General features: G+C 36.8%; 1 protein-coding gene across 1 annotated transcript in view; it reads right to left on the bottom strand.

The window, feature by feature from the left end:
* Positions 1–570: 570 nt before the first annotated feature.
* Positions 571–24034, bottom strand: part of LOC131163454 (protein NUCLEOLAR FACTOR 1-like) — a 65689-nt gene continuing 42225 nt past the window's right edge. Inside the window, exons 12-18 of the mRNA XM_058120043.1 lie at positions 20488–20657; positions 14273–14345; positions 3988–4047; positions 3818–3856; positions 3658–3746; positions 1576–1789; positions 571–807 (exon numbers count right to left, since the gene is read on the bottom strand). Of these exons, the coding sequence (XP_057976026.1) occupies positions 571–807; positions 1576–1789; positions 3658–3746; positions 3818–3856; positions 3988–4047; positions 14273–14345; positions 20488–20657 (882 nt within the window). The remainder of the gene's footprint in view (positions 808–1575; positions 1790–3657; positions 3747–3817; positions 3857–3987; positions 4048–14272; positions 14346–20487; positions 20658–24034) is intronic.

The raw sequence follows: 24034 nt of genomic DNA, 5'->3' as shown, positions 1-24034 counted from the left end.
ATCAAACATGAAGTTTGATGAATCATCAAAGTTTTGACAAACTTTAACTGATAGTGCATAACTCCCTTGAACCTTCATCCACCACCATCATCGTCACAACCTTTTAGCCGCACCAACTGTATCAGGAAGCAAACCCTAGACGTGCAGCTTTGTCCATTTTAATTGAAGGCACTGACCGCCTCACCTAAATATCTTCGACAACAGGGAGATGATTTTAAAGCCACACCATGTGTTCTGCTTACAACTAAACTAACAACCATTCAGTCAATTATAAAACACAGTTCTTGGCAACAAGACTAATCAACCAGCCAAAAACCCAAAAGCAATGGAAAATAAATCATTTTGATTCTGTGGCAACACAAAAAATAGCTCAATTGTACGGTGGAAAGAATGAGGTCGAAAAAGAATCCTAGAATAAGCTCTACTCATTTGCTAACAGGGTCACAGTTGTCTCTAATTTGAATCAAAACTTGATCCTCTCTAGATTACTGTTTTTACACTACGAGCCCTTTTACACGATTAAAACAAAACAAAAGCCAAAGGTGGGAAAAAGGGGGGGGGGGGGAGTTGCTACGCCTCATCACTTGGTGAAGGTTCGCCAACCATCGCCCTTTGCGCACCAGGAATGAACACTATAAATCTCTTATCTTTCCACCCCACACTACTCCAAAACTTCAACCTTCGTCCACGGTCACATCCAGTATAGCGTGATTCCTTATGAAAACTCAAGAACAAACCTTTCAATCTGATTGAAAACCAAACAACCATCATCAAACCATGATGCACCTCTTTCCAAACGCCACCCACCTGGTTACGGACAAATTGTTCTTCAACAAAGAGCAAAGCATGAGATCCTCCCTGGCTTCATTTTCGCGAATGGAAAATGAGAGAGAGAGAGAGAGACAGAGAGAATAGTCTCAAGGAAGCAGTTCTCTGAATGGTTTTTAAATGGAGATTTATTTTTCTTTTTTTTTTCGAATCAAAATCTTACTTTTGTTGTATTAAATTGACCATGAATCATTATTGGATTTAAGTCCAAAACGACACAAGAAGTAGAAACATTTGTTATTATTTGATTCTAAAAAGCCCTTGGAAAAGGTTGGTTTTAAGGTGTGTTGGTACTAAAAAAGTATTGATTAATTCTTGGATCGCGACTTCTAAATAGTGGGTTTGATCCAACCAACCTGGATCGCTAGATTAGGGTCAGGACGTGAATACTTGCTAAATCTCGGAAATCATAAGATTTGCATCATGAATCATAAGATCCAAGGTCAGATTTTTCGTATTTCAATTTATTAACTAGATTCAGATCAATAAGTTCGTAATGAAGTGAATCAACTCTTACAATTAAAAAAATAGAGAATTCTAAACAACTATGCCAATATAAAGTCCCACGATTCCTTTTAAGCATCATCTTCGTTCAAACTCCAGAGAAATCCTTTAATCCTAAAAAATCCTTCACATCTTAAATTCAGAGTGTACTGCCTTCATATGAGCAGCATCCTCTTAGATGAAGCATCTGCAGGGGGGCGGGGGGAACCTTGAATTAACCAAACCCCTTCCTTTTGATATCACCAGGCTATTTTGCAGAGCAAATCTTGCACTCTGCCCACTCTTTTGGAACTCAAGCCACCTGGCATTAAATTGTTTGTCCTTGCAACCTTCCATCTTTTTTATGAAGAATCTTCCAAATCCAGCCTCAGGAGGAAGCTTACTTCCAGGTGCATTTTCTGACTCTGATTTGTTCGATGATGGACCCCAACCAGCATGATCATTTTGCTCGGCAGCACTATTAGCAGAAGCATTCAGACAATTTTAGGCTGTAGTGAAATGTTCAGCATTTAAAGAATATACACCAACAACAGCTACAAATGAAGGGAAAATTACAAGCTTTATAAATCTTTTGGGCTATTTCCTCTGGCTGATCCTGTTATTTGACACCTGTGGGACAGTTACCATTGCTTAGGGGCCCAGACTACTAATTAACTGGCCATAAGTCCAGCAATATGTCAATTAAACCAGGCACAGTACATTAAATAGCTGCACCATAAAAAATGACACCACATGTATCATCCCCTGGCTTTATTTTAGTGCTACAACTGTACCAGACATCTACCACGCTGGAACAGCTATCGGTTGACCGTACCAGTGCAGCAACCTTCAATGATGTCAAAAACAATAGAAAATTCAAACCAAGGATTCCCTTTCACCACACCATTCCAATTCTTCAAAAAGAAAAACAAAGCCTACCAATTTTGTAATTACCACAAACAAATTAAAACATTCTGAAAAAAAAATTCCATTTATGCGCTTTCAAACCCATATATGAAAACTACAAAATCTTCCCGCTCAAACTTAACTTTATTTCCCCACTACTGTCGATGTATCCACCACACAATACCAAATCCTCCCAAACCTCATAGCCCAACAAAGGTCTGCAAGTTGAGCACTAAACAATCAAAGCAATCACAAATCCACCTCGTTGCCCGCACAAAAACACTTACCCAGCAACTTTGCAGTGAATCTTCTCCCAGACATAGAGGAAAACCCTAATACCTATCTCCACCAGTCCGAGATAGAAAGTGTTTCCTTAATCTGAACTGTATTTCAGAGAGGAATCTTCGTCACTCTGATTGACAGCCACACTCAAAGAGGGAAGAGGATAGAACGGGCAGAGGGTAGATAGGATATAGGAACATCTTTCCCCACCCCCTCCACAGTTTACCCACATACTTCTAAAAACAGATATAGAAAAAATATTGTTGCCAAACAGCGAACTGATTGACAAGGCGTCAAGGACGCCATTTTTTTAAATCTAAAACATCAACAAAAAAAGTAATATATACCAAGTGACAAAACAATACATCTACAATAAACTTAAGAGAAAACCAGTCACAAAATTATAATATATTCAACACCTTAAGGGCTGTCTGGTGTCATTTCTACTTTTTTTGCTTTTGTTACAGTATAGTGAAGAAATAGGTGGTAACAATAGATTTGTCGATGCTGCTGGTTTTTTCAAATTTAAAACAAGCAACAAAAAAAGTAATATACACCAAGTGAAAAAACAATACATCTACAATAAACTTAAGAGAAAACCAGTCACGAAATTATAATATCTTCAACACCTTAAGGGCTGTGTGGAGTCATTTCTACTTTTTTCGCTTTTGTTACAGTATAGTGAAGAACTAGGTGGTAACAATAGATTTGTCTATTTTGCTGGTTTTCAATTTCTAATGTCGGTCTTCAGCTGTTGTGGTTGCCACAGTAATTTAATATCCAGAATTCCGTTTGTACATTAAATCTTTGAAACAATATCATCGTGTGAATTTTTAAAAATTAACATAAAAACTAATGAAAAAGGTTGCAATTTTTAGTTTCCATTTACAATTTCCTTTTTCATAATAACTGACATGATACCAAGCAGCTCCATAGAAAACAAATAAGGTTTTTTCAATTAAAGATAGAGCGTTGCTATGATAGATTTTAAAATTTCCACAAAATTGAGACACCATAGTGTAAATTAATAACTTCCACAACCAACTTCTCAATATTCCCATGTTGAAGGTCCCCCCCCCCCCTTTTCTGCATCAAACAAAACAAACGCCACCGAGAAAAATAAGAAAAAAGAGTCAAGAAAGTTTAATTAGAACATACCATTGCCGAATGCGCATAACATTAGTCCCATGTTGCTTAGACGGTAGGCGGTTTAATTGTTCAACAGCTGTAATCACATGGGACCAATTCTGCACAATTTTCATTAGTCATATAAAATCACGTAGGAAACACATCAAGCAAACAATATTTCACAATATACCTGCATCGCAATTACGTCTGCATGATCAATAATGAGAACCTGCCAATAAGAAAAAACATTCTCATTAGTTTTGGAAGGAAATTTGTGCATGCATAAACTAGAAAAGACAACACATGGCCCAAGGAATAACTCCTACAAACAATGAACAAAATAAAAAACAGACAAATTACCTCTATTGAAGAAAGATAATCAGTATCTTTTTCCTTCTCTTTTTCAGCCTCCCCAATTTTCTAACAGAGTCAAAAGATAAAGAGCACCGTTAGCGATCCATTTTCATCAAACAAGGGTGGTTGAATTTGATATAAATGCAAACAAGAAATTATAAATCTAAATACTACATAACAAAAAATGCAGGACTCTTTCATTTTACTATCTATATAAACATGACATTTTTTTTTGTTATGGACAAAGAAAGTATGAACATTAGGAAATATTTTTCTCAATATAGGCGTCCAAAGTGCATGTGGTTATGTCAGGAAGATGAAAAAGCATTTTGTTGGTACAAACTTTTACAATGCAAGGCTATAAAAACTCAACTACATGAAGCAGATCAGATATGGATTGTGTTCCAAAAATGATGTAAGATGAGTAATTCACTCCATCTTTTCAAACCTGATAATCCACCAATTCCTAAAATTTAAGCAGTCAACCATCAACCATTGAATTTTGTCACTGTTTATCCACGAAATATGACTTTAAGACTCCAAGAAATCACACACATCAGAAAGAAACCACCAACTAAGAGAAACACTACGCCAAGAACACTTAATTTGCATTCCCTCAATGACGATTCATAAAACTTTTTTGATACACAACATTCCAATTCCAAAATTTGAAAATCATAGGAAAATCATCCAAAATACTGCTCCCCCATCAATATAATGCATTCCTTTGCTTTGAACTTTCTATTTTCAATTACAAACTGGCAAACTGCCATAATCAATTTCCCCAAAAGCCATTGCAAGCTGCCTTAACAATCATTGACTTCTATTTTATTATAAATGTACATTTATCTCTTTACCAATTTATTATAAAGTGACCACTTCCTCTTATTAAATCTTACTTTTTATCAAAAAATAAATAAAGTTACAACGACCGAATAGGAATGATACTTTCACAGGTTCACTGAATTTGGGCTGGAATGGACTCAAAATTCAGGCCCAAATTCCTATTCCATTGTTTGTTTACATAAATGTTGGGCACAATTACAATTCCACTCCTGGCTCTTGAAAGACAAGTATACCCTCAGAACAACAACAACAATAATAATACTAACACATTATAACGACAACAACAACAACAACAATAATAATAGCGGTGATGACCAACAACAACAATAATAATAAGAACAGCAGTAATAATAAGAATAAGAGTACCAATAATAATAATAATAATAATAATGACAACAACAACAACAACAACAACAACAACAAGAAAAAGAAGAATGATATATTCTTAATATTATTAGTTTGTTACTGTTACTTCTTAGAAGGAAAAAAAAAAAACAAAAATATCATTACGTTTTGAAGTCATACACTTGAATGATTACAAAATTAAGTGGTTCTACATTAGGGTCACTTTAAAAATTGGCTTATTTTCCGGTCTATTACAACCACCATTGAAAAATGCAGAACATTGGAAAGGGATTGAAATTGCAATTCCAAATTCCATTATTGAATTGGTTCGACTCCTACCTCCTTTAATTCCATTCCATGAACCAAGCATGGTGTTAAACATTTTGAATATTTAATAAAACATAGTACTTCTGGAATAACTAAAACATTCTTCTCCAATCAAATCTAAATTAGTTGTAATTATTATAGAGAATTTATAGGAGGAGAATAAGACATCTCTTGATAAAATCTAGGACAAACCAGAGAAAAAGAACTAGAACAACAAAGAAAAAAAATCATCAAGCCAACAAGTTCCTCCAATCTCTTTGTAAATCCATAAAGCTAGGAGTGCATTAAGCTAGCACTCCTAAAAAGCACAAACCTAACACAGAAGCTATATACTGAATCTTTTACCACACCAACATCCAATTTTATTTTTTCCTATAAAAATACGTGCATTAAGCTCCAACCATTATGCAATTCTGCAATATTAATTTAATTTTTTTGTTTATGTCAAGTGTTGTCATTTATGGGCGCTAGGGGTATTTTTCTAATTTCAGAATTTTGGAGTTTATTTTAGTTAAATTAGTTTTGGGGTAATTTTGTAATATTCAGGGGTATTTTTGTGATGGGAATTAATTTTGGTGGGGCTTTAGAAGGTAACTGCTTTCTAGAGGGGCTTATGTGCAAAAAAAAAGTCGGCTTGGAAACTTTAAGCCTGTTGGGGTCCTTAGCCATTTTCCTAGGAGGATTTTGGTATTTATGTTTGAGAAGACTTCTCTCCAGAGCTGGCTCCAGACCAACTAGGGTTGTGAAGTTTTGGAGGCTACAGTTTTGAGGATTTGGCCCTGCGGTGCCTACCAGTCACTCCATTGCTACGAAAGGTGCGAGGGGCTAGCAGAAAGCGGCTACTGTTTTGAAACAGTGCCAAAAGAGGCACTGATTTTAGGATTAAGTAGCCATTGCACCTAGAAATTGTCTTATTTGTTGAACAGAAATTCACAGCAGCCATCGCTTTATTATTTTTACGGACTCCCAAAAGAACATCTTCAAGCAGCATTGGCATCCCAACCATTCTCATCCAACCCAAACTTGCTTCTTATAACTCTATACCAAAGGGATAATCTTCTAGCGGGAAATGCCATAATCAGTTAGCTAAAAGGGTGCTGTTTTTAGGCACCAACTTAGCAAGACCCAGCCCCCCCCCCCCCCTTCCTTCTTGTTAGACCTAGAAGCTTTAACCCAACCCCCGCTAAATGGTCTCTACTACTCCCCACACCAGACCACAAGAAACCTCTCTTATGATTCTCTCAATCTTATTACCCACTTGAATCTTAAAAACAGATAAGAAGCACAAGGGAATGCTAGAAAGACAAGCTTGAATGAGAGTTATTCTACCTCCAAAGAAAGAAAATAGTCCCCCTTCCCATCTAATCAATTCGCCACCCTTTCCACTACCAAATTCCAAAAATTCGCAGCTCTAGGATTTCTCTTAGAGGAACCCCTAAGTAAGTCAAAGGCCATTCCAATAAACCCACCCAACATTAGTAGCTCATTCACTAGCTCACTCAATGGGCACATTCAAAGCTACTAAACCACTCTCACCCTCTCAAAGATTTGGAGGATACCCAAGGTTCTTTTAAATGAAGCGCAATTATCATCTAGGAAAAAAATGGTATCATCTGCAAATTTAAGATGAGAAAGCACCACTCCTGTCTCCCGACAACACCCCCCCCCCCCCCCAGGCCCATCCCCCATTGTGATCAACACATCAGCTACAAGGACAAATAGAAAGGGGGATAACTAGTCTCCTTGTCTAATGGCCCTCGAAGGAATAACCAAGATTTGGGTTCCCCATTCACAATCACTGTAAACCCCACATTAGAAAAACAGCCTCTAATCCACCGGCGCAAGTGCTCAACAAAACCCTTTCTCAAAAACTTAATCCAAGAACCTCCAACTAACTCTATCATAAGCATTCTCAAAATCTATTTAACAAACCCCCTCTTATCATTCCTACAAGTATCCTTCACTACCTGATTAGCCACCAGAATAGAATCCACTGTTTGCCTTTGGCTCCCCCCCCACCCCCCCACCAACCAAAACACACCTCTGAGCATTACATATAGCATCAATGAGTATCACACTTAACCTATTAGCTAAATTTTTAGTATAGTCTTATACACGCTAGTGACAAGACTAATAGGTCTAAAATCCTCTACCTTGAAAGATCTAGATTTCTTAGGCACCAAGGCTATAAATGAGGAATGAATGCTCTTACTTAAAATCTCGTTCCCATGAAAATTAGCAAAAAATTTTGTGGAAATCACCCTTAATAATCTCCTAACAATCTTTAAGAAAGTTGTTAAAACCATCCAAGGTCCGCTGCCTTATACCTTTCCATCCCAAAAACCACCCCCCTCACTTCCTCCTCATCAAATGGTTTCCCTACCCAATGCACCTTATCACTGGTTATTCCTCTCTAACCCCTCTATCATCGGCTCCAATGGTCCTTCTCCAAATACAAATTATGGAAGAAATTATTGATAGTGCATGCAATCTAATGATGGTCGTTAGTGATACTCCCACCATATGCAGCTCTCTAATCAATTTTTTACTCTTCTTCCCATTAGCTAGCTTGTGAAAGAAAGAAGAGTTAGAATCACCATCTTTAACCCATTCGAATTTGGTCTTCTGCCTCCAGCTCCTCATTTCTTGAAAGATCACCTCTTCCACCTCATTATTTATTGAAACTCTTCTTGCTTCCTCACTTTCCATGAGATTAATCTCCTCCTCCATCCTATTCAAGAAAGCCAACTTGCTCAAAAGGATAGATTACTAATTCTAACATTTCCAAACACCTCCTTATTCCAAATTTTCAATTTTTTCTTCAAACCTATCAATTTCTTCATGGATCTAAAATCTTCCCAACCTCTCTCCATTTCCTCTCCCCAATAATCCCTAATCAAAGGCTTAAACATCACATGTTCCAACTTCCAACCACATATTCTCAAACCTAAAAGGGGTAGGACCCCACGACACCTTACTTGATTCCAACAAAATAGGGAAATGATCAAAAGTAGCCCTAGGAAAAACAATTAGAGAAAGATTATGAAATTCATCCTGCCACTCACGACAACACAAGAACTTACCCAGTCTACTACCATTGCTCTAGCCGCCACCCCGCCACCACCCCCCACCCCCCCAGGGAGATCTCTCAAACCGCAATCCTAATTAACAAATCAAAATGATGCATACTAGCAGTAACCCTATCCCTCCCCCTTCTTTTGTCTAGGGAACTTGACCACACTAAAATCACCAACCACGATGCACCTAGAGGAGGAAAAACCAAAAACATAATGAAGATCTTCCCAAAAAGGAGTAGGTCTAGAAAGCATGTAGACTAAAGAAACCCATGACTACCCCCTCCCTCTCACTTGAAATAATATGAAAAGAGAAAAAAATCACCACGTCAGAGTACCCACTCTAGAAATATACCAAGAATCCTACATGACATGGATACCCCCTAAGGCACCAGGCAAAGGTAAAAATTACCATTTCCTACCGCAACCATGCCAAATACTCTAGACTACACCCCATCTATCGATTCAAGCTTAGTTCCCTAAATAAGAAAGACATAAGGGGAATTCTTGTCCAATACTTCCTTAGTCAAACTCCTCTTTCTCAAACCCCCTAAACCTAAGCCTCTAACATTCCAGCTAACAATCTTCATAATCTAAAACTCTTACCACCCTTCCCAAACCCTTTTCCACCCTTATAATTAATCGACATAGCAAGATTTTTAAGCTCTTTCTGAACTTTCTTCTTCCTTCTTTCTTCTCTCATTTGTCTAAGGGCTCAAGCCCATCCTCTCCACATTCACAACAATACTAAATCCAAACTTAGGTCCCCCAAGGAATTTTTGCGGGTCTAAGCTATTTCTTTCCTCTCTTCAGAGCTAAATTCACAACCTCCCTACTAATAGAAACCTCCCTATGGCATAGAGTATCCGAAGAAAGAGTAGCTTGAGTAGGAAAGGGAAGGATACCTTTAGTACTTATAGATTAACGACGGTCCTCCATAAAAGAATCAACCTTCCCAAAATTATTCCCCCCCCCCCCCCAAAAAACATCAAAAGAAGGGAGAACCAAATTAATCGTAAGTTATGAGTTGAGCCCATGGCCAAGGTTAGAAAACAAAGGTCCCACATCAATTAAATCTTTGACCTGGCAAAAGTTGTGATTAATGAAATTTATGCTTGCATGTGCATTATCTGAATCCAAATGAAGGCTCACTCTCCCCAATTGTTGTAACCTCATTGCAGAAATATATGTATTTTTTTATCCTTCCTCTTAAAGCACTCCAATAAAACCACGTTTAAACATCTAAAGCCAGCCTTCCTATTCAAAGTCGGCTCTCAATTAGTCAAGCAAAAGCTCCTTCTTTGATTTGCACATACTTCCCACCTTTCCTTCCAATTCATACAGCAAATCATCTTCTATATTATCATCAATAATGTGCTCCACTTCCCTTTCGGAACTACAGTCAAATGAGTAAATTGGTTGGATATCTCAATTTTCTCCATGTTGTTCATGAAATCCTCCTTAACAAAGCACTCTACCTCTGATTCTTCTAGAGCCAAATTGTCATGTGAATTGTGCCCAACCAAATTATCGAAGCTAACTTGCATTGACCGACCCCCCTCCACCTCTTCTGCAGGTCATTGCTGCCCCAAGTCTAGTATTGGACTTTTGAAATCCACCACTTCTGGGTCTAGGTCTCCTTCTTATAATGACCCATACCACCTTATTTTTCTTCAACCCGAATTTTTTTGGCCTTGAATTACCAACACAACTTTATTCCATCCTTTCAACCCCTCAGAAGAACACCCCCCAATAGATTTAACAATTTTCCTTATTTCCCTTCCTCACGTCGCATGGGATTAGGACTTGTTCTAAGCAAGCTTCCACTCTAATCCGATTATGGGAACTTCCCTCTCTGCCTCCAACCTCTACCACAAAAGTCACGTCAGCATAGGAGTATGAAGAGAGTCTAAATCACACTGGTCCTTTCACTTTTCTCCTATGCTCTTTGAATGTTCAAAGGGCCATAGTCGAAACAATGGCAACTACCACTATATGATTTTAAAAAATTTGTTTGTGGTTAATGATAAATCCAATAGAATAGCAAGGAAGTCCCTCCACCCTTCTTTCTAGTCACCCTCAAGAATATGCACATCAAGGAAATTCTTTCTGCTATACCTCTTCAAGTACGAATACCTACCTCTGCCATTTTCAAGAATCTTCACAATCACGTTGTTCCCTGCTTTTTGAAACTTACTTCACCTTGGCTCCCATAACCCCATCATTGGAATCACATGGCACCCTTGTCAGCTTCAAAGCCTATACAAGCTCCTCCCTCTCCAACACAACATAAGACACATGCTTGCCTACAAATTCCATGAAGCAAAAGGTCAATGAATCAAAACAGTTTACTATAATCACCTTCCTCTCAATTTTAAAAGTTACATAGCCTACCATCCGAACAGCAAGAATGAGCAAGATGAATAGGGTCAAAACTAGGCAAGAAAACAAGTAAGAATAAGACAATAAAAGTTAGTATAGGTGCTAAGCAAGAAGCACTGGTGATCAAATATAAGTTTTTGATGCAAAAAGAAGATTACTAATTAAGTGCGCGAGCTTTTTGATAGCCGCTAGGTAAATATGAGTGAAAGGAGTAAGTTGGGGTTTAAGAGGCTCCAAGATCCAATTCCTGAAAAACAAAAAGTTCCTGGTAGTCAATGGTTTTATTCCGATGGTGTGTGACAGACAAGAATAGTATTGAGGTGTTTGAGAATATTATAAATTTCAATTTCTGTGTAAGGAGCAACATGAGGAGAAGATTTATGTTGAGAGGAGTTTAGAAGTAAGGGTGGGAAGGAAATCTCAATGCTTGCAAATTTAGAGAAGGAAGTCACTAAGGGGACGACATTGTTGCAATTTTTGTCCCCTCCAATCTACTTTTCATGTGTTGCAATTATTGAATCCTATACAACACATACTCGTCGTTTCTCCATTTTATTTACAATATTTTAGTTCTAAATTATGCATTATTTCAAAGTTTCATGAAAAAGTTTCACGTTCTACTACTGATTTCCATCATTTTTTTTAAATAATAAATGAAACTGAATAAAATCAAGAATTTGCATTCTTGAAGCTCCAAGGTTTTAATCAAAGTTGAATTTTAAAATGTTGCCTGCAATATCAGACTTTTGTCCATGCAAACAACAAAATTAGTATACAACAATCATGCCAAAGGTGCTACCTTAACTATAAAAGTCAGGCCTAAACATGCATGCATGATGTTGTAACAAACTTCCCCACCTCAACGACTTAAACCATATTGGGGATTGGGAAAAAAAAATTAAGAAAGAAAGAAGAGAACAATAAGAAAAGAAAGTCTTCTAGAAAGGGAAATAATTACATAAGAATTCTCTTCCAAATCTATGGAAGAAATCCTTCTAGAAACTCCTAAAGCTAGAGACCAAAGATGTGCAAGTACAGCCCTATCCCAGAATGGGTTCCAAAGTATAAAGTGATATTGAAAATCATCTCAGTTCCTTCCTTTAACAATGCCTACAGAAAATTGAAACAACCACTTTGCCAAAAGATCTCAATCTGCATGCTCCTATGAAAACCCCAAAACTTCATCAAAATAAATTATCTGGAGTAGATGAATTGTTGCGGCAAAAAGCTATAGAGAGATAATAAGGGCAGGCCCTAGGAATCACACTATGTAAGACTAGGAATTCCAAGAAGGAATGACTTTATTCGAAGTCCATAGATAAAATGAAGATGGGCAGGATTGTCTATAATGATAGACAAGTGAAGAAAATTGTGGTGATGTTTGTTCCCTCCAATCTACTTTTCATGGGCTACAATTATTGAATCCTACACAACACAAACTCGTCATTTCTCCATTTTATTTACAATATTTTAGTTCTAAATTATGCATTATTTCAAAATTTAATGAAAAAATCTCACGCTTTACTACTAATTTCCATCATTTTTTTTAAATCAAAAATGAAACTGAAGAAAATCAAAAATTTGCATTTCTGAAGCTCCAAGGTTTTAATCAAAGTTGAATTTTAAAATGTTGCCTGCAATATCAGACTTCTGTCCATGTGAACAACCAAATTAGTATACAACAATCATGCCAAAAGTACTACCTTAGCTATAAAAATCAGGCCAAAACACGCATGCATGATGTTGTAACAAACTTCCCCACCTCAACGACTTCAACCATTTTGGAAATTGGAAAAAAAAAAAATTAAGAGAGAAAGAAAGAACAATAAGAAAAAAATTCCTCTAGAAAGGGAAAGAATTACATAAGAATTCTCTTCCAAATCAGTGAAAGAAATCCTCATAGAAACTCTAAAGCTAGAGACCAAATACGTGCAAGTGCAGCCCTATCCCAGCATGGATTCACGAATATAAAGTGATATTGAAAATCATCTCATTTCCTTCCTTTCACAATGCCTAGAGAAAATTGAAACACCCACTTTGCCAAAAGATCTCGATCTGCATGCTCCTATGAAAACCCCAAGATTTCATCAACATAACACTATTTGGAGTAGATGAATTGTTGCGGCAAAAAGCTATAGAGAAAGAAAATAAGAACAGCCCCCTAGGAATCACACTATCTAAGACTACGAATTCCAAGAAGGAATGACTCCATTCGAAGTCCATAGATAATATGAAGATGGGAAAGATTGTCTATAATGATAGACATGTGAAGGATTTTATCAAGATTCTCACTCTTCCACTTTTTCACAAATTTGGCCTAACCAAATTAAAGAACTAGAAATCATATTTCCTAAACATAAACCCCATTTATAATAGAGATACTGCCTAATTGTTATCACTCGGTTGTCATTACCCATGATTCGGTACTTTGTTGGCATGAGTTGCCTTCAGGTTGTCATCAAGGTGACAACTTGTCATTATTGTCATTGAAGTGTGACTGAGTTGTTATCACGTTGTCATCAACTTGGTACGAGTTGTCACCAAGTTGTCTTGGCTTGTGGGCTTGGGCCTTGGGGTAGACACACAGATTTTAGGCTAAGATCCTATGGACCAGGGGCTCTTTAGTGACTGCTTCTCTTATTTTGTAAACTTCAACGTGATGAGAACTGAGAAGCATCTTTATAGGTTTCTCTAGAGTCTAGAGGAATGGAGGAGGTGGTTGGGATTTCGACAAATTAGACATAAAATCCTTGCAAGAAGTAAATGCCAGAGCTATCCTCCTTGCAAATTCTAACATGATTCCTAGTATGACGAACATTAAGATTCAAGAACTGGAAAGATACTCTTCAACCTCTTATTCATTAAGATTCCTATGAAAATAGAACTTGTGAGTGAGACTCCCATGTCATATCTGCTTTGCCAATCATGATACTAGAAGTGACAATCAAATGTATATAGGACACAAGCCAGATGGAACCTGGAGGGAAAAAAAATCTCTTTCTACTAGCTTTCTGCATCAACATATTTCATGTATCAGGTAAGCATTCCAATCATAGATATTATATAACTTCAGCATATGAAAATGATCATTTGGCCACTGCCAATCTTTTAATTAATGAAATTTTTAAGCACCTAATCATTATTAATAAAAAAAAAAAATGGCTGTGATGAGAGTTTCAGAAAAGTACCACCCATTGCATGCGCATTACAAAGGCTACTTCACAATAAACAGAACTCAAAAGTAATATTACAGTGCCTTCCAAATCGTAAAATGATTAGCAACCGAAGGAAACAAAGAAGAAACAGTAAACACTTACAGTAACCAGTCCAAGAGGAGACGCAATAATCATATCTGACGAGTAGAAATCACTGTATAACTTTATGCACCTCCTAAAAAAATGAATAAAATAAAAGTAAATTTGATATGAAAGCCTTCAAGAAGTACAACAGCCACATTTTTGTAGAATTTATTAAGCTTCTAACATTTTCAAATGCTTAATACAACCATCTTTATTACTTGAACAGTAACCTTCATGTATCAAGGTTTTGTTTGAATAATTTTAATGCATTCAGGCAGTGATGCACAAGGAATATGAATCATTTAAATTTATTTTAACTTTGTGGACAAACTTATTGAGGAAGTCCATACTTTTACTCCACCCAAAAGAAAGGGAAAGATAAATTTATCATGTACAATGTCGCAGGTGCACACTTAAAAAGTCCTTAGTTCCACAATCCCAACCTATCATAAAACAAAGAGATGAGCAGTGAATTGTGCCCAGCATCAATTTGAAATGATGTCTTAGTGATGCATATCTTGGCAGGTTCTTTGACAATGAAGCCTTTTCTTGGTCTCTCTCCAAAAAGGCTTATCATACTCACACTCAAAAGGACCAAAACCGCACTTGTTGCAGCAAACTCGTACCGAAATATTTTTAGTATTATTAATAGTAATAGATGGATGTAAAATGGAATATTGGCATTACAAAAGAGCAAACTGCAATCAACAAACTGTATAACAGTAATATAACTCCAAACCCATAATAAAGCCATCAACAAGTTTTCTTTCCTTTATTCATATGTACGCCCATTAAAAACACAAATGACAAATCAAAAATGAAGAAGGAAAGAACAAAATAGAGGAAGATAACCTCAAGAACAGCTTCACATAGAACTTTTAATCAAGAATCAACAAATTCACTCACAAAGAGGACACAGCCAAAGATTTGATTAGAAGCCAAAAGTTTTATCTATGACTTCGTACACTGAAACAATTATACTTACCAGATGAAAATAATTGATTACCTACCCTTTCTGACTCAAATGAAATACCCAAATTAACTAACTTAATTTAGTTTTTTTTTTTTTTCAGAAAACATTATTAAAAAAAGAAAACAAGAGAACAACTGGAACAGAACAAAAAAAATAAAACCGTTTCCTCGTCTGTATTGCTAAAATGGAAGGCACAAGGAAAGAAAAGAACGTACCCTCATAAAGAAATACAATAAACTAAGAAACAAATACAGCAGTTATTAACATGCTTGTAGAAGTTCCCAAAACTATCAACGGTTCACCCACAAGCCCTAGGACAGTTTAAATCTTAATCATATAACAATTGTTAAATTATGACGTTACCTAAAAGCTTAAGCTGTTAGGTTGTGGGCCAACAATGTACATCAAGCCTTAACACTTCCCCACATGTCCAGCCCAATTGCCTGTGGACTGAACACATGATAAACAACACCCATTACTGGGAATCAGATAATTCTTAACAAACAAACAAACAAGCACACGACTAGAACCAAGGACCTCCTGGCAACCATGGCTCTAACGCCATGTTAGATAACCACTTAACCTAAAAGCTTAAGCTGTTAGGTTGCGTGCCAACAATGTATATCAATTATCAAGCCTTAGCAATAATGACAAAAAAAAAAATCCTCACTAACTAAAGCTATATTAGATGAAATAGCAGAGTCTTACTAAAAGTTGTATTATATTGGACTTAACTCAGCATAACGCCACAACAGTATGCTTGATGAAATATAATACATTTTTATTGACGGACTTCATATTCTCTGCTTCTCCTTGGATACCATGACTTTAAAAGGATAAGATGGACATTGAAATCATTCATCATCCCCAAGTTAAAACATTTGGGGATAAAACAAAGTTGATGGCTGGCCATACACCCAACCTAACAAATCAACACAACTTAATGCAATATGGCTCCATATGACTCAAGTCAATTGTCTTCGTCATCGTCTTCTCCAACAGAAAGAGGTGCAAACTAATTAGGGAACAGAACCTCCATCTTCTATGTCAAAGCATTCCCCTCGAAGACTGAACCATCTTTCTTCCTACTTGATTCACCTCACTTAGAGGAAAGAAATTCATTGGATTCAAATGAGGCATTTTAATTTGGAATAGTGACCTCATTTCAAATGAAAATGTCAAAGTACTATTTGAACAGCTAGGGGATTTAACCAAGAAACCCCCTTTTTAAACCCTTTTCTCATAATTTACTGCTAATTCCCATTGGCCCTTCACCTTTCGACTTTTGCCATCATCCAAACGCACTCCATTTCTTCCAATATCACTCAACTTAAAATCCATTTATCCAAAAGAATTTGAGCTTCGAACTCCTCCTTTAGGATCTCCTCCACTGGTGCAGACAAAATTCCATCCCCACCACGTTGCACCGTATTTGCCAACCCGGCACAGGTTCAACCAAGTTAAAATAAAAAATAAACAAAAAACACACAAGATCACAAAATAGAACTAAACAAAATTAACCAAGAAGCCCCCTTTTTAAACCCTTTCCATCATAATTTACCGCTAATTCCCTTTGGCCCTTCACCTTTCAACTTTTGCCATCATCCAAATGCACTCCATTTCTTCCAATATCACTCAACTTTAAATCCATTTATCCAAAAGAATTTGAGCTTCGAACTCCTCCTTTGGGATCTCCTCCACTGATGTAGGCAAAATTCCATCCCCACATTGTACCGTATTCGCCAACCCATCATTATCAAAAATAGAAACCCCTTCCAAACCTTCCAATGGGGGTGGATGAACATAAAATAAATTCCCTATTTCATCACAAGAGTCAGAAACATACCCATATTGTTCTCATATCTCATCCAACAATAACCCCCAACCCAATCAAAATAATTATTATCATCACCTTCTGAATCTGAAAAATACCCTCATTTCTTTACCTCTTTGCCTTTTCTAGTCTCACTAGAACCTCTAGCATTCTTCTCAACTTGAGGAACTTCCACAATACTAAACTCTGCCTTAGAATCTTTCCTTAATACCTTTTTCGTAGACTTGCTAGAATTTTCTCTTTTATCATCGAATATTTTTTTCATTTTAGCCCCCGAACAACCCGCCTTTTGACGAGCATAACCTTATTACCATCTATCAGCATAAATACACCGATTTCTCCCACAAGCCCGCTTCTGTTTCACTATATTTTTCACCACCTTCTAAAAATTCTTGAGGATAAAATGCAGATTTATCACAACATTCTTGAACCGATCTGATCTCTTCTACCATACAAGTCTTCCTTACACTCTTGATCATTTTGATTCACATTATTAATACATGTAGGCTGAATAATGTTTCTATTAAGTAGATATTGAATAATAATTCCATTACTAGAGGGTATAACTTCCTCCTTCCCAGTACTCATCTTCTAAGAAGTAGGAGCAATACTTTGGGGCCTGTCTATTATCCGGGGCCTACACAGTTGTACAAGAAGCCTTAATTTCTTAATCATATGTCTGCTTAAAAGACCCTTTTGTGAGAAGCCCATATGAGAAGAACCTAATTGAAGCTCGTATCAACATCTCCTAAACACCAGACCTTTTTCAAATAATTGACCCAATTTAGTTAAAAAAGAAATACCCCGTTTTTGGATTACTTGGGCTAGGTCCAAAATGAGAAGCATGTAACCCAGCCCAACTCTCTTCACTGCCTCCTCCCTAAACAAAGCCCTATCCGCCTCTCTGATCGTTTCTACTCCATCACAAATCCTAACTTCCTACTCACTCCTGTCAAACAAATCTGATTGATTAGCAACTTCCTTAGGTTCATTTTGAAGCAACTTGTCTCTACACCAGCAGCACAGCTCGGGTTTCCCAACCTTCAGACCTTGTTTTATGGAATAGGATTGACTACCGCATCCATCATCATCGCGAATTTTTGCCTTCCAACACCACTTGACTCCACGACCTATTTCGTGAAGAGTTATCACCACCAGCGCTCCCAATTTCCTCAAGAAAACCCTTTGCTATCTCGCATAAGGAACTTGTGAAGGTTTTCCAACCTTCACCTTTTACACCCTAAGGAATAAAGACTGAAAACTTCTTCCCTTTCCATCCCAACCCTAACTCCAAAAAAAAATTTATGTTTCGCCCATTTGACATTCATCTAGAACTTCGTGATACCTATTCAAACCGATCGAACCCCCTTTGCGTGCAACTAAAAGTAGATATGCCATTAGTGAACCAAAGCACGACCTCTCTGGAAAACCTAACCACTTGCTACAAGAGATATTGTTCTCGACCACGAGCAAGGATGCAAATCCTCCAACCATATCTAATCACCAATCGAAAGATTTACCTTCAATCTAGATTGAACTTCTCAGCATCAGCTACCGCAGAAGCTTCCATGGCATCAAGCACACGAAGGTAGAAAGAAGTTCGAAAGAGAGAGATTAAAAAAAAAAAACCCATCATTGTTTCGACGAGTTTGGAGAATATTAGGTTAGTCCAAATTCAAAGGAACATCTTTTGACCATTTCATTTTCTGGTTTTGGATGAAGTGAGGATGCTAAAGGATTGTGGAGATGTGCTAAGGATTGTGGAGATGTGCTCCTTGGGCTGTGTTCTGGGGTATTTGGTTGGAAAGAAATGTGATAATTTTAGTAGGAAGAGGTTTTCAATAGGATTTATTTGGGACAGAAAACGATATTTAGCTTCTCTTTGGGCTTATAGTGCTGGCTGTTTTAAGGGTTGCTGTTTTTTTATTCTTTTTTATTCTGTTTGAGGAGCTGGTTCTCCTTTGTTGTATTTTTTCCCTTATCCCTTAGAATTAAGTTTCTTTTTTCTATTAAAAAGAAAAACAAAGAATATCTACAAGTTCCAAGAGACTAAAGTTGAATACTCAAGGACTGGAAAATTGAGTTTAGTGTGGATCATTCACACCAACTTTGAAGGTCCGCAACTGCAACACGGGCACAAACAGCAAGTTTTCAAAATTGTGGCAAACATCTAGGGCTTTAAATACAAGGCTGTATGGCACGAGAATGACAAAGATACGTATAAACATAATTAGAATCGTCTTATTCAAGAGGTTTGCACAGCAAGTGGTCATATCACTACCTCCCCTTGACCCTATATTGTATTACTCCTCATGTCTTTTCATTGTAAACAGCTTTTGTGATTGAGAGATTGCTGTTGCCATTTTAACTCGTGAGATGTAAACCCCCAGTTTGAAATTAGGTGAGGTGTCCAAATGAACAAATGAGGTCCTTTGTTGAGGATTGTAACCCCCCCAAGTGTGAGTACCTTCTTGTTGGTATATGATGAGGAGCCATTGAGGGTGAAGCATCTTCTTGTTGGAGTGTTTGGGAGGAACATTACTACTTGATAGCCAAGGTTACAGAAAGCCATCAGTTTCATTAGCCCAACAGAGAGAACCCAACATGGCTGAAGAAGTGAGGGGGGCTTCAAAAGAGATGAAAACACTTTTCACTTGTATTTGAAGAAAGGTACCCCTAAGCTTGTGCACATCAGGGTGGGGTTCTTCATGTGCACATATTTGTGACTAGATCCCAGTTTGACATCCAAAAGCTACTTCTTTTAAAATGTAATAATAGTTCAAGAACAAAGCAGTCCTTACAAATGATCCCATGTATACTCACAAACTCAGCTTGAAATCTTTGTTTTGATGATTATAAAAATGCCCATGTGATGATTCAAGAAATTTTCTTACATTTAATTTAGGCTTACATGTTAACTAATTCTTTCACATGTGTGATATTATGCTTATATTGGATTATTAATTGAGTTGCCATCCATTATTTAAAAAGAGAGAGATACACGCCAGTAGTACCTTATTATATTGAAAATATAATTTCATATATACTATAATTGGCTTATCTTTGCCACGAAGAAGGTTGGTACACTGGAAAGCTCTCATCCTTGAGTAGGACCCAAATCTGGACTGAACCACCGTCTAAGTGTATCCCTCTCCCTTTCTATTTGATTGTTAAATTGCACTGTGGTTGCTTTCTTGTTTTAATTAGTTTGATTTTCTTAATCTCAAAAATCAGAATATTATGAATCCAACCCACTCCTCTTGGGTTGCTCTCTGGGCCAGCAAAAAACGCAATGATAATTTTCAACATGATAAAAGAAAAAATATACTATGAAAATCTACATTGGTAGAGAAGTTTGCATCCGACAATACTGTCAGCACAAAGTAAATCGCAAACAAGCTATCCACAAAAAACGGAAGTACATACCTAGTAAATTTGATGCCTATCATAAAATGATCATTATTATTCCCACCGAATAGTGCTTGAAAATCAGAAGGTTTAGATGATTGTTTCTCAAAAACATGATGATCCCCACTGTCTTCAGCTCTTTCAGTTCCAAACTCATCACAAAAACGATCCATGTACTCCACGTTAGTCTGGAAAGCAACCACATCCAAAGCAAAGTTAAACTCAACCACTATCAATCAGTGATGTTAAATATTATTACAAACTTGCAGGTCAATACAACACTAACATGTTATTCAAGTTTCCATGTACCAAAATGCAGCCAATGTAGCTAAATTTTAGTTGATTCTCAAAAGTCACCAATCACTAAAATGTCACTTACTTTTCAACAACAAACAACATATTCTGATATTCAAAAGTCCTAATCCCCCCAGGTGGCATTCTTTGCATGAATGACAAGCAAGAAGATTCCAATACTGAAAATTCTAGTTGTAGTGACTCTTCACCCATCATCATATCCCCTAGTCCTATGCATTCTAAAAGTGGAACCGTCAAATCACCAAATAACACTTTCCCCTTTATATATATAGTGTCAATAAAATACTGAAACACATTCAGAGTGCCATGACTACATAGTCCTCAGTCCAAATACCAAATAGCCGGGTCCAAATATTGATATGCAAAGAAAAGTGATGCAGAAATCAATCTGTCCTTGAATAATAAAGGAAAGATATTATTAAGAGATAAAGAAAGAGTAGAAAAAACGAGAAGAAAAAATTTTCCCACAAAAAAAAAAAGCAAAAAATAAATACAGACAACAAATCTAAAAGCTCAGTAGATCAAATGAGTTAAAGGAACTCCTGCAGAAGCAGCGCTCAAGACCTAAGTGAGGCAGAGAAGACTACCTTAATCCCAAAGCAAATGAAGAGGTAGAGAGCTATCCATATAGATCACTGAATGCCTCTCCAACCAAATACACCACACCGCAACAAAGAAAGTAGAATCTCATAAAGCTCACTGTTTTAGTCAATATAAAGACGCGCACGCGCGCAAACACAGAAAAAATTCATGCAGCCAAACCCAACAGTTGGGATGAAAGCTTATTGTTCTTCATGCTGCTGTATAATGGGTACACAAACCCACAGACAATTTTTGACTAGTCCATTCCTCAGAAAAAAGTGGAACTACATAAAAACTTTCTGTATCTTTATCGATAATCAATGCGTTTTCAAATATGGGAGTTCAGGAGCATGGTTACTGTAACATAAACGCTGTTCATAGTCCTGTAGCTTGAGTGACGAGTAGCCCTCTGTTTTAATCATCTTGAAGTTGTTCTCTTGTTTTTATTTAGATTATTATGGTCTCAGACCAGTAGTTACATATAATTAAACCAGCGCATGCCCTTATTAATGGTATTCAAGGACTAAGATTCGATGGGGTTTATTAATAATCAAGATTTCGGATCACAAAACTGCTGCAATCCTAGTATAAAAATCCCTATGGTGATGATTGTATGAACCATATTATTGATATTGGCATTAAATTTGGGGTCCCTTCAACAATTTTTATCCCACTGAATATTTTATCTGGCACAATCTCATATGCTAGAAAGAGGACAATGTGGGGAACCCAACAAAAGGATGCTGTGAGAGAGAGCAAATGGTGCTCAGCCCCAGAATCTGACATTCTATCATACAATGGGCTTCTACCAAAGTTTTAAAGCCAGTAGGAAGGTTTAAGATTTTGAACAGTTAGGTATGCCACACTATATATTGCTGAGTTCTCCAGGAGACAACCTTTCTTTATGATCCTGGTCAACAATGAATATAAATGGGTTTTGGAACAGAAGAAATTGTTTTGGTCAAGACCGTGAGGAAAAAAGGAAGATCCTTGAGCAAAAACCTTGGGACTCCAGAGTTTTTCTTTCTTCTGCAGCTGTTAGTGAATGAGTAGATTTCTGTATTTGGAGAAGTTTGGAGATTCTGGGGCCTGCAAATCCATTTTTATGCCAGGGAGGAAGAACACGTGCAGCAACTGGGCAATTTATAAAACTTTCAAGGCATTGATCGCCCATGGTTCACAAAGTAGGAAATATAAACATGAGTAGCACACAATAGACAATAATGAAGTTGCAAGAAGGTAGGGGGAGGAGAGTTTTCCAAGGACTCTCATGATGCTGAATGGCACATTCTAAACAAATGTTTTAAAAGGCAAAGGCATAAAGCGAGGCGTTTTAACCCTTAAGAGGCGAGGCATAAGCTTAAGGCATCAGGGCGTAAGCCTTTTGAGAATTTTATTTTACGATAAAAAAAATGTAAATAAACATATGTATTGTAAAAACAAAGAAAAAATTAAGAAAACCACAAATACAACGTAAAAATGAAAAATTAGATATACTCTGCAAACTATTTGTTGGTCATTCAAAAATTGCTAACTTGAGTACATGAATTAAATCATGACGAGATAGCTATACTACTATAAAGTTCAAACTATTTTCAAGATCTAAAATACAACTCTCAGTTGTTTTGGAAAGCTTGAGGTTCAAAAATTTTAAAAATCAACTCATATTATGACATTGCTTTTATATAAACATGTAGTAAAAATTTTCTAACCAATTCTAACTTGAAAATCACACACCCAAAATGCGTAAGTCTCAACTAAAAAGGCGCAAGAAGAAAGAGGCTGTTAAGGCTTGCACGCAATGGTATCAGAAGAAGGCATTAAGAATAAGCAGGGTTTGCTGAGAATGCATAGGTTTGGGCTTGTCATCCGAAGAAACCGTTGGAATTTACACAATCACCTATATTCTGAAAGACAGAAGCAATAAATTTGGAGGGGGGGGGCTCCTGTTCAAAAATTCATTTTGGGGCGGGGGGGAGACGTAATTGTTAAGATGTGAGGAGTATTAGCGAAAATATGGTGTAGCTAGACCCTAGGAGGCACAAGTCTGTTTGGGATGTTTTAGTTTGGTCTTCTCTGGATCTTGTTTCTATTTAGATTCCCAAATCAATTACAATTTCTAAATATGATTCCCAAATCAACTAGAATTTCCATTAATCTTAAGATTCATAAATCAAATGGGCTTTCTATTTAATGTGTTATGATTCCCAAACCAATTGGGATATCTATTTTATATGTTATGATTCACAAATCAATTGGGATTCTATTTAACGTTATGATTCCCAAATCAATTGGGATTTTTATTTAATGTGTTAAGATTCCCAAATCAATTAGGATTGAGTCCACTAAGGACTTGGATTGGGATATTTTGCATTCATAATTGGAGTACGGTTCCCTACCTTGTATATAATTATATATATAAACCCTACAGGGCTTTTTCATTCAAGAAATAACATAATTCATAGTATTTAGCTAATTTGGAGGCAAACCCCCTCAAAGTGATCAACCCTATTTTCTCTTTATATTTTCCATCCTTCCAATTCCCCCAATTTGTCTACGATAAAACCCCAGGGGTCTTATTATTTGGTATCAAAGCCAGCATCCTTGTGGATGTCATTAACCCACGGGCAGAAGCAAGATTATGGAATTCTTTATCTTCACTCATACA

This window comes from Malania oleifera, chromosome 9 (genome assembly GCF_029873635.1).
Source record: "Malania oleifera isolate guangnan ecotype guangnan chromosome 9, ASM2987363v1, whole genome shotgun sequence".
NCBI lineage: Eukaryota > Viridiplantae > Streptophyta > Magnoliopsida > Santalales > Ximeniaceae > Malania > Malania oleifera.
Note: the sequence above shows the minus strand (reverse complement) of the source record. Positions and strands in the feature narration are given on the sequence as shown.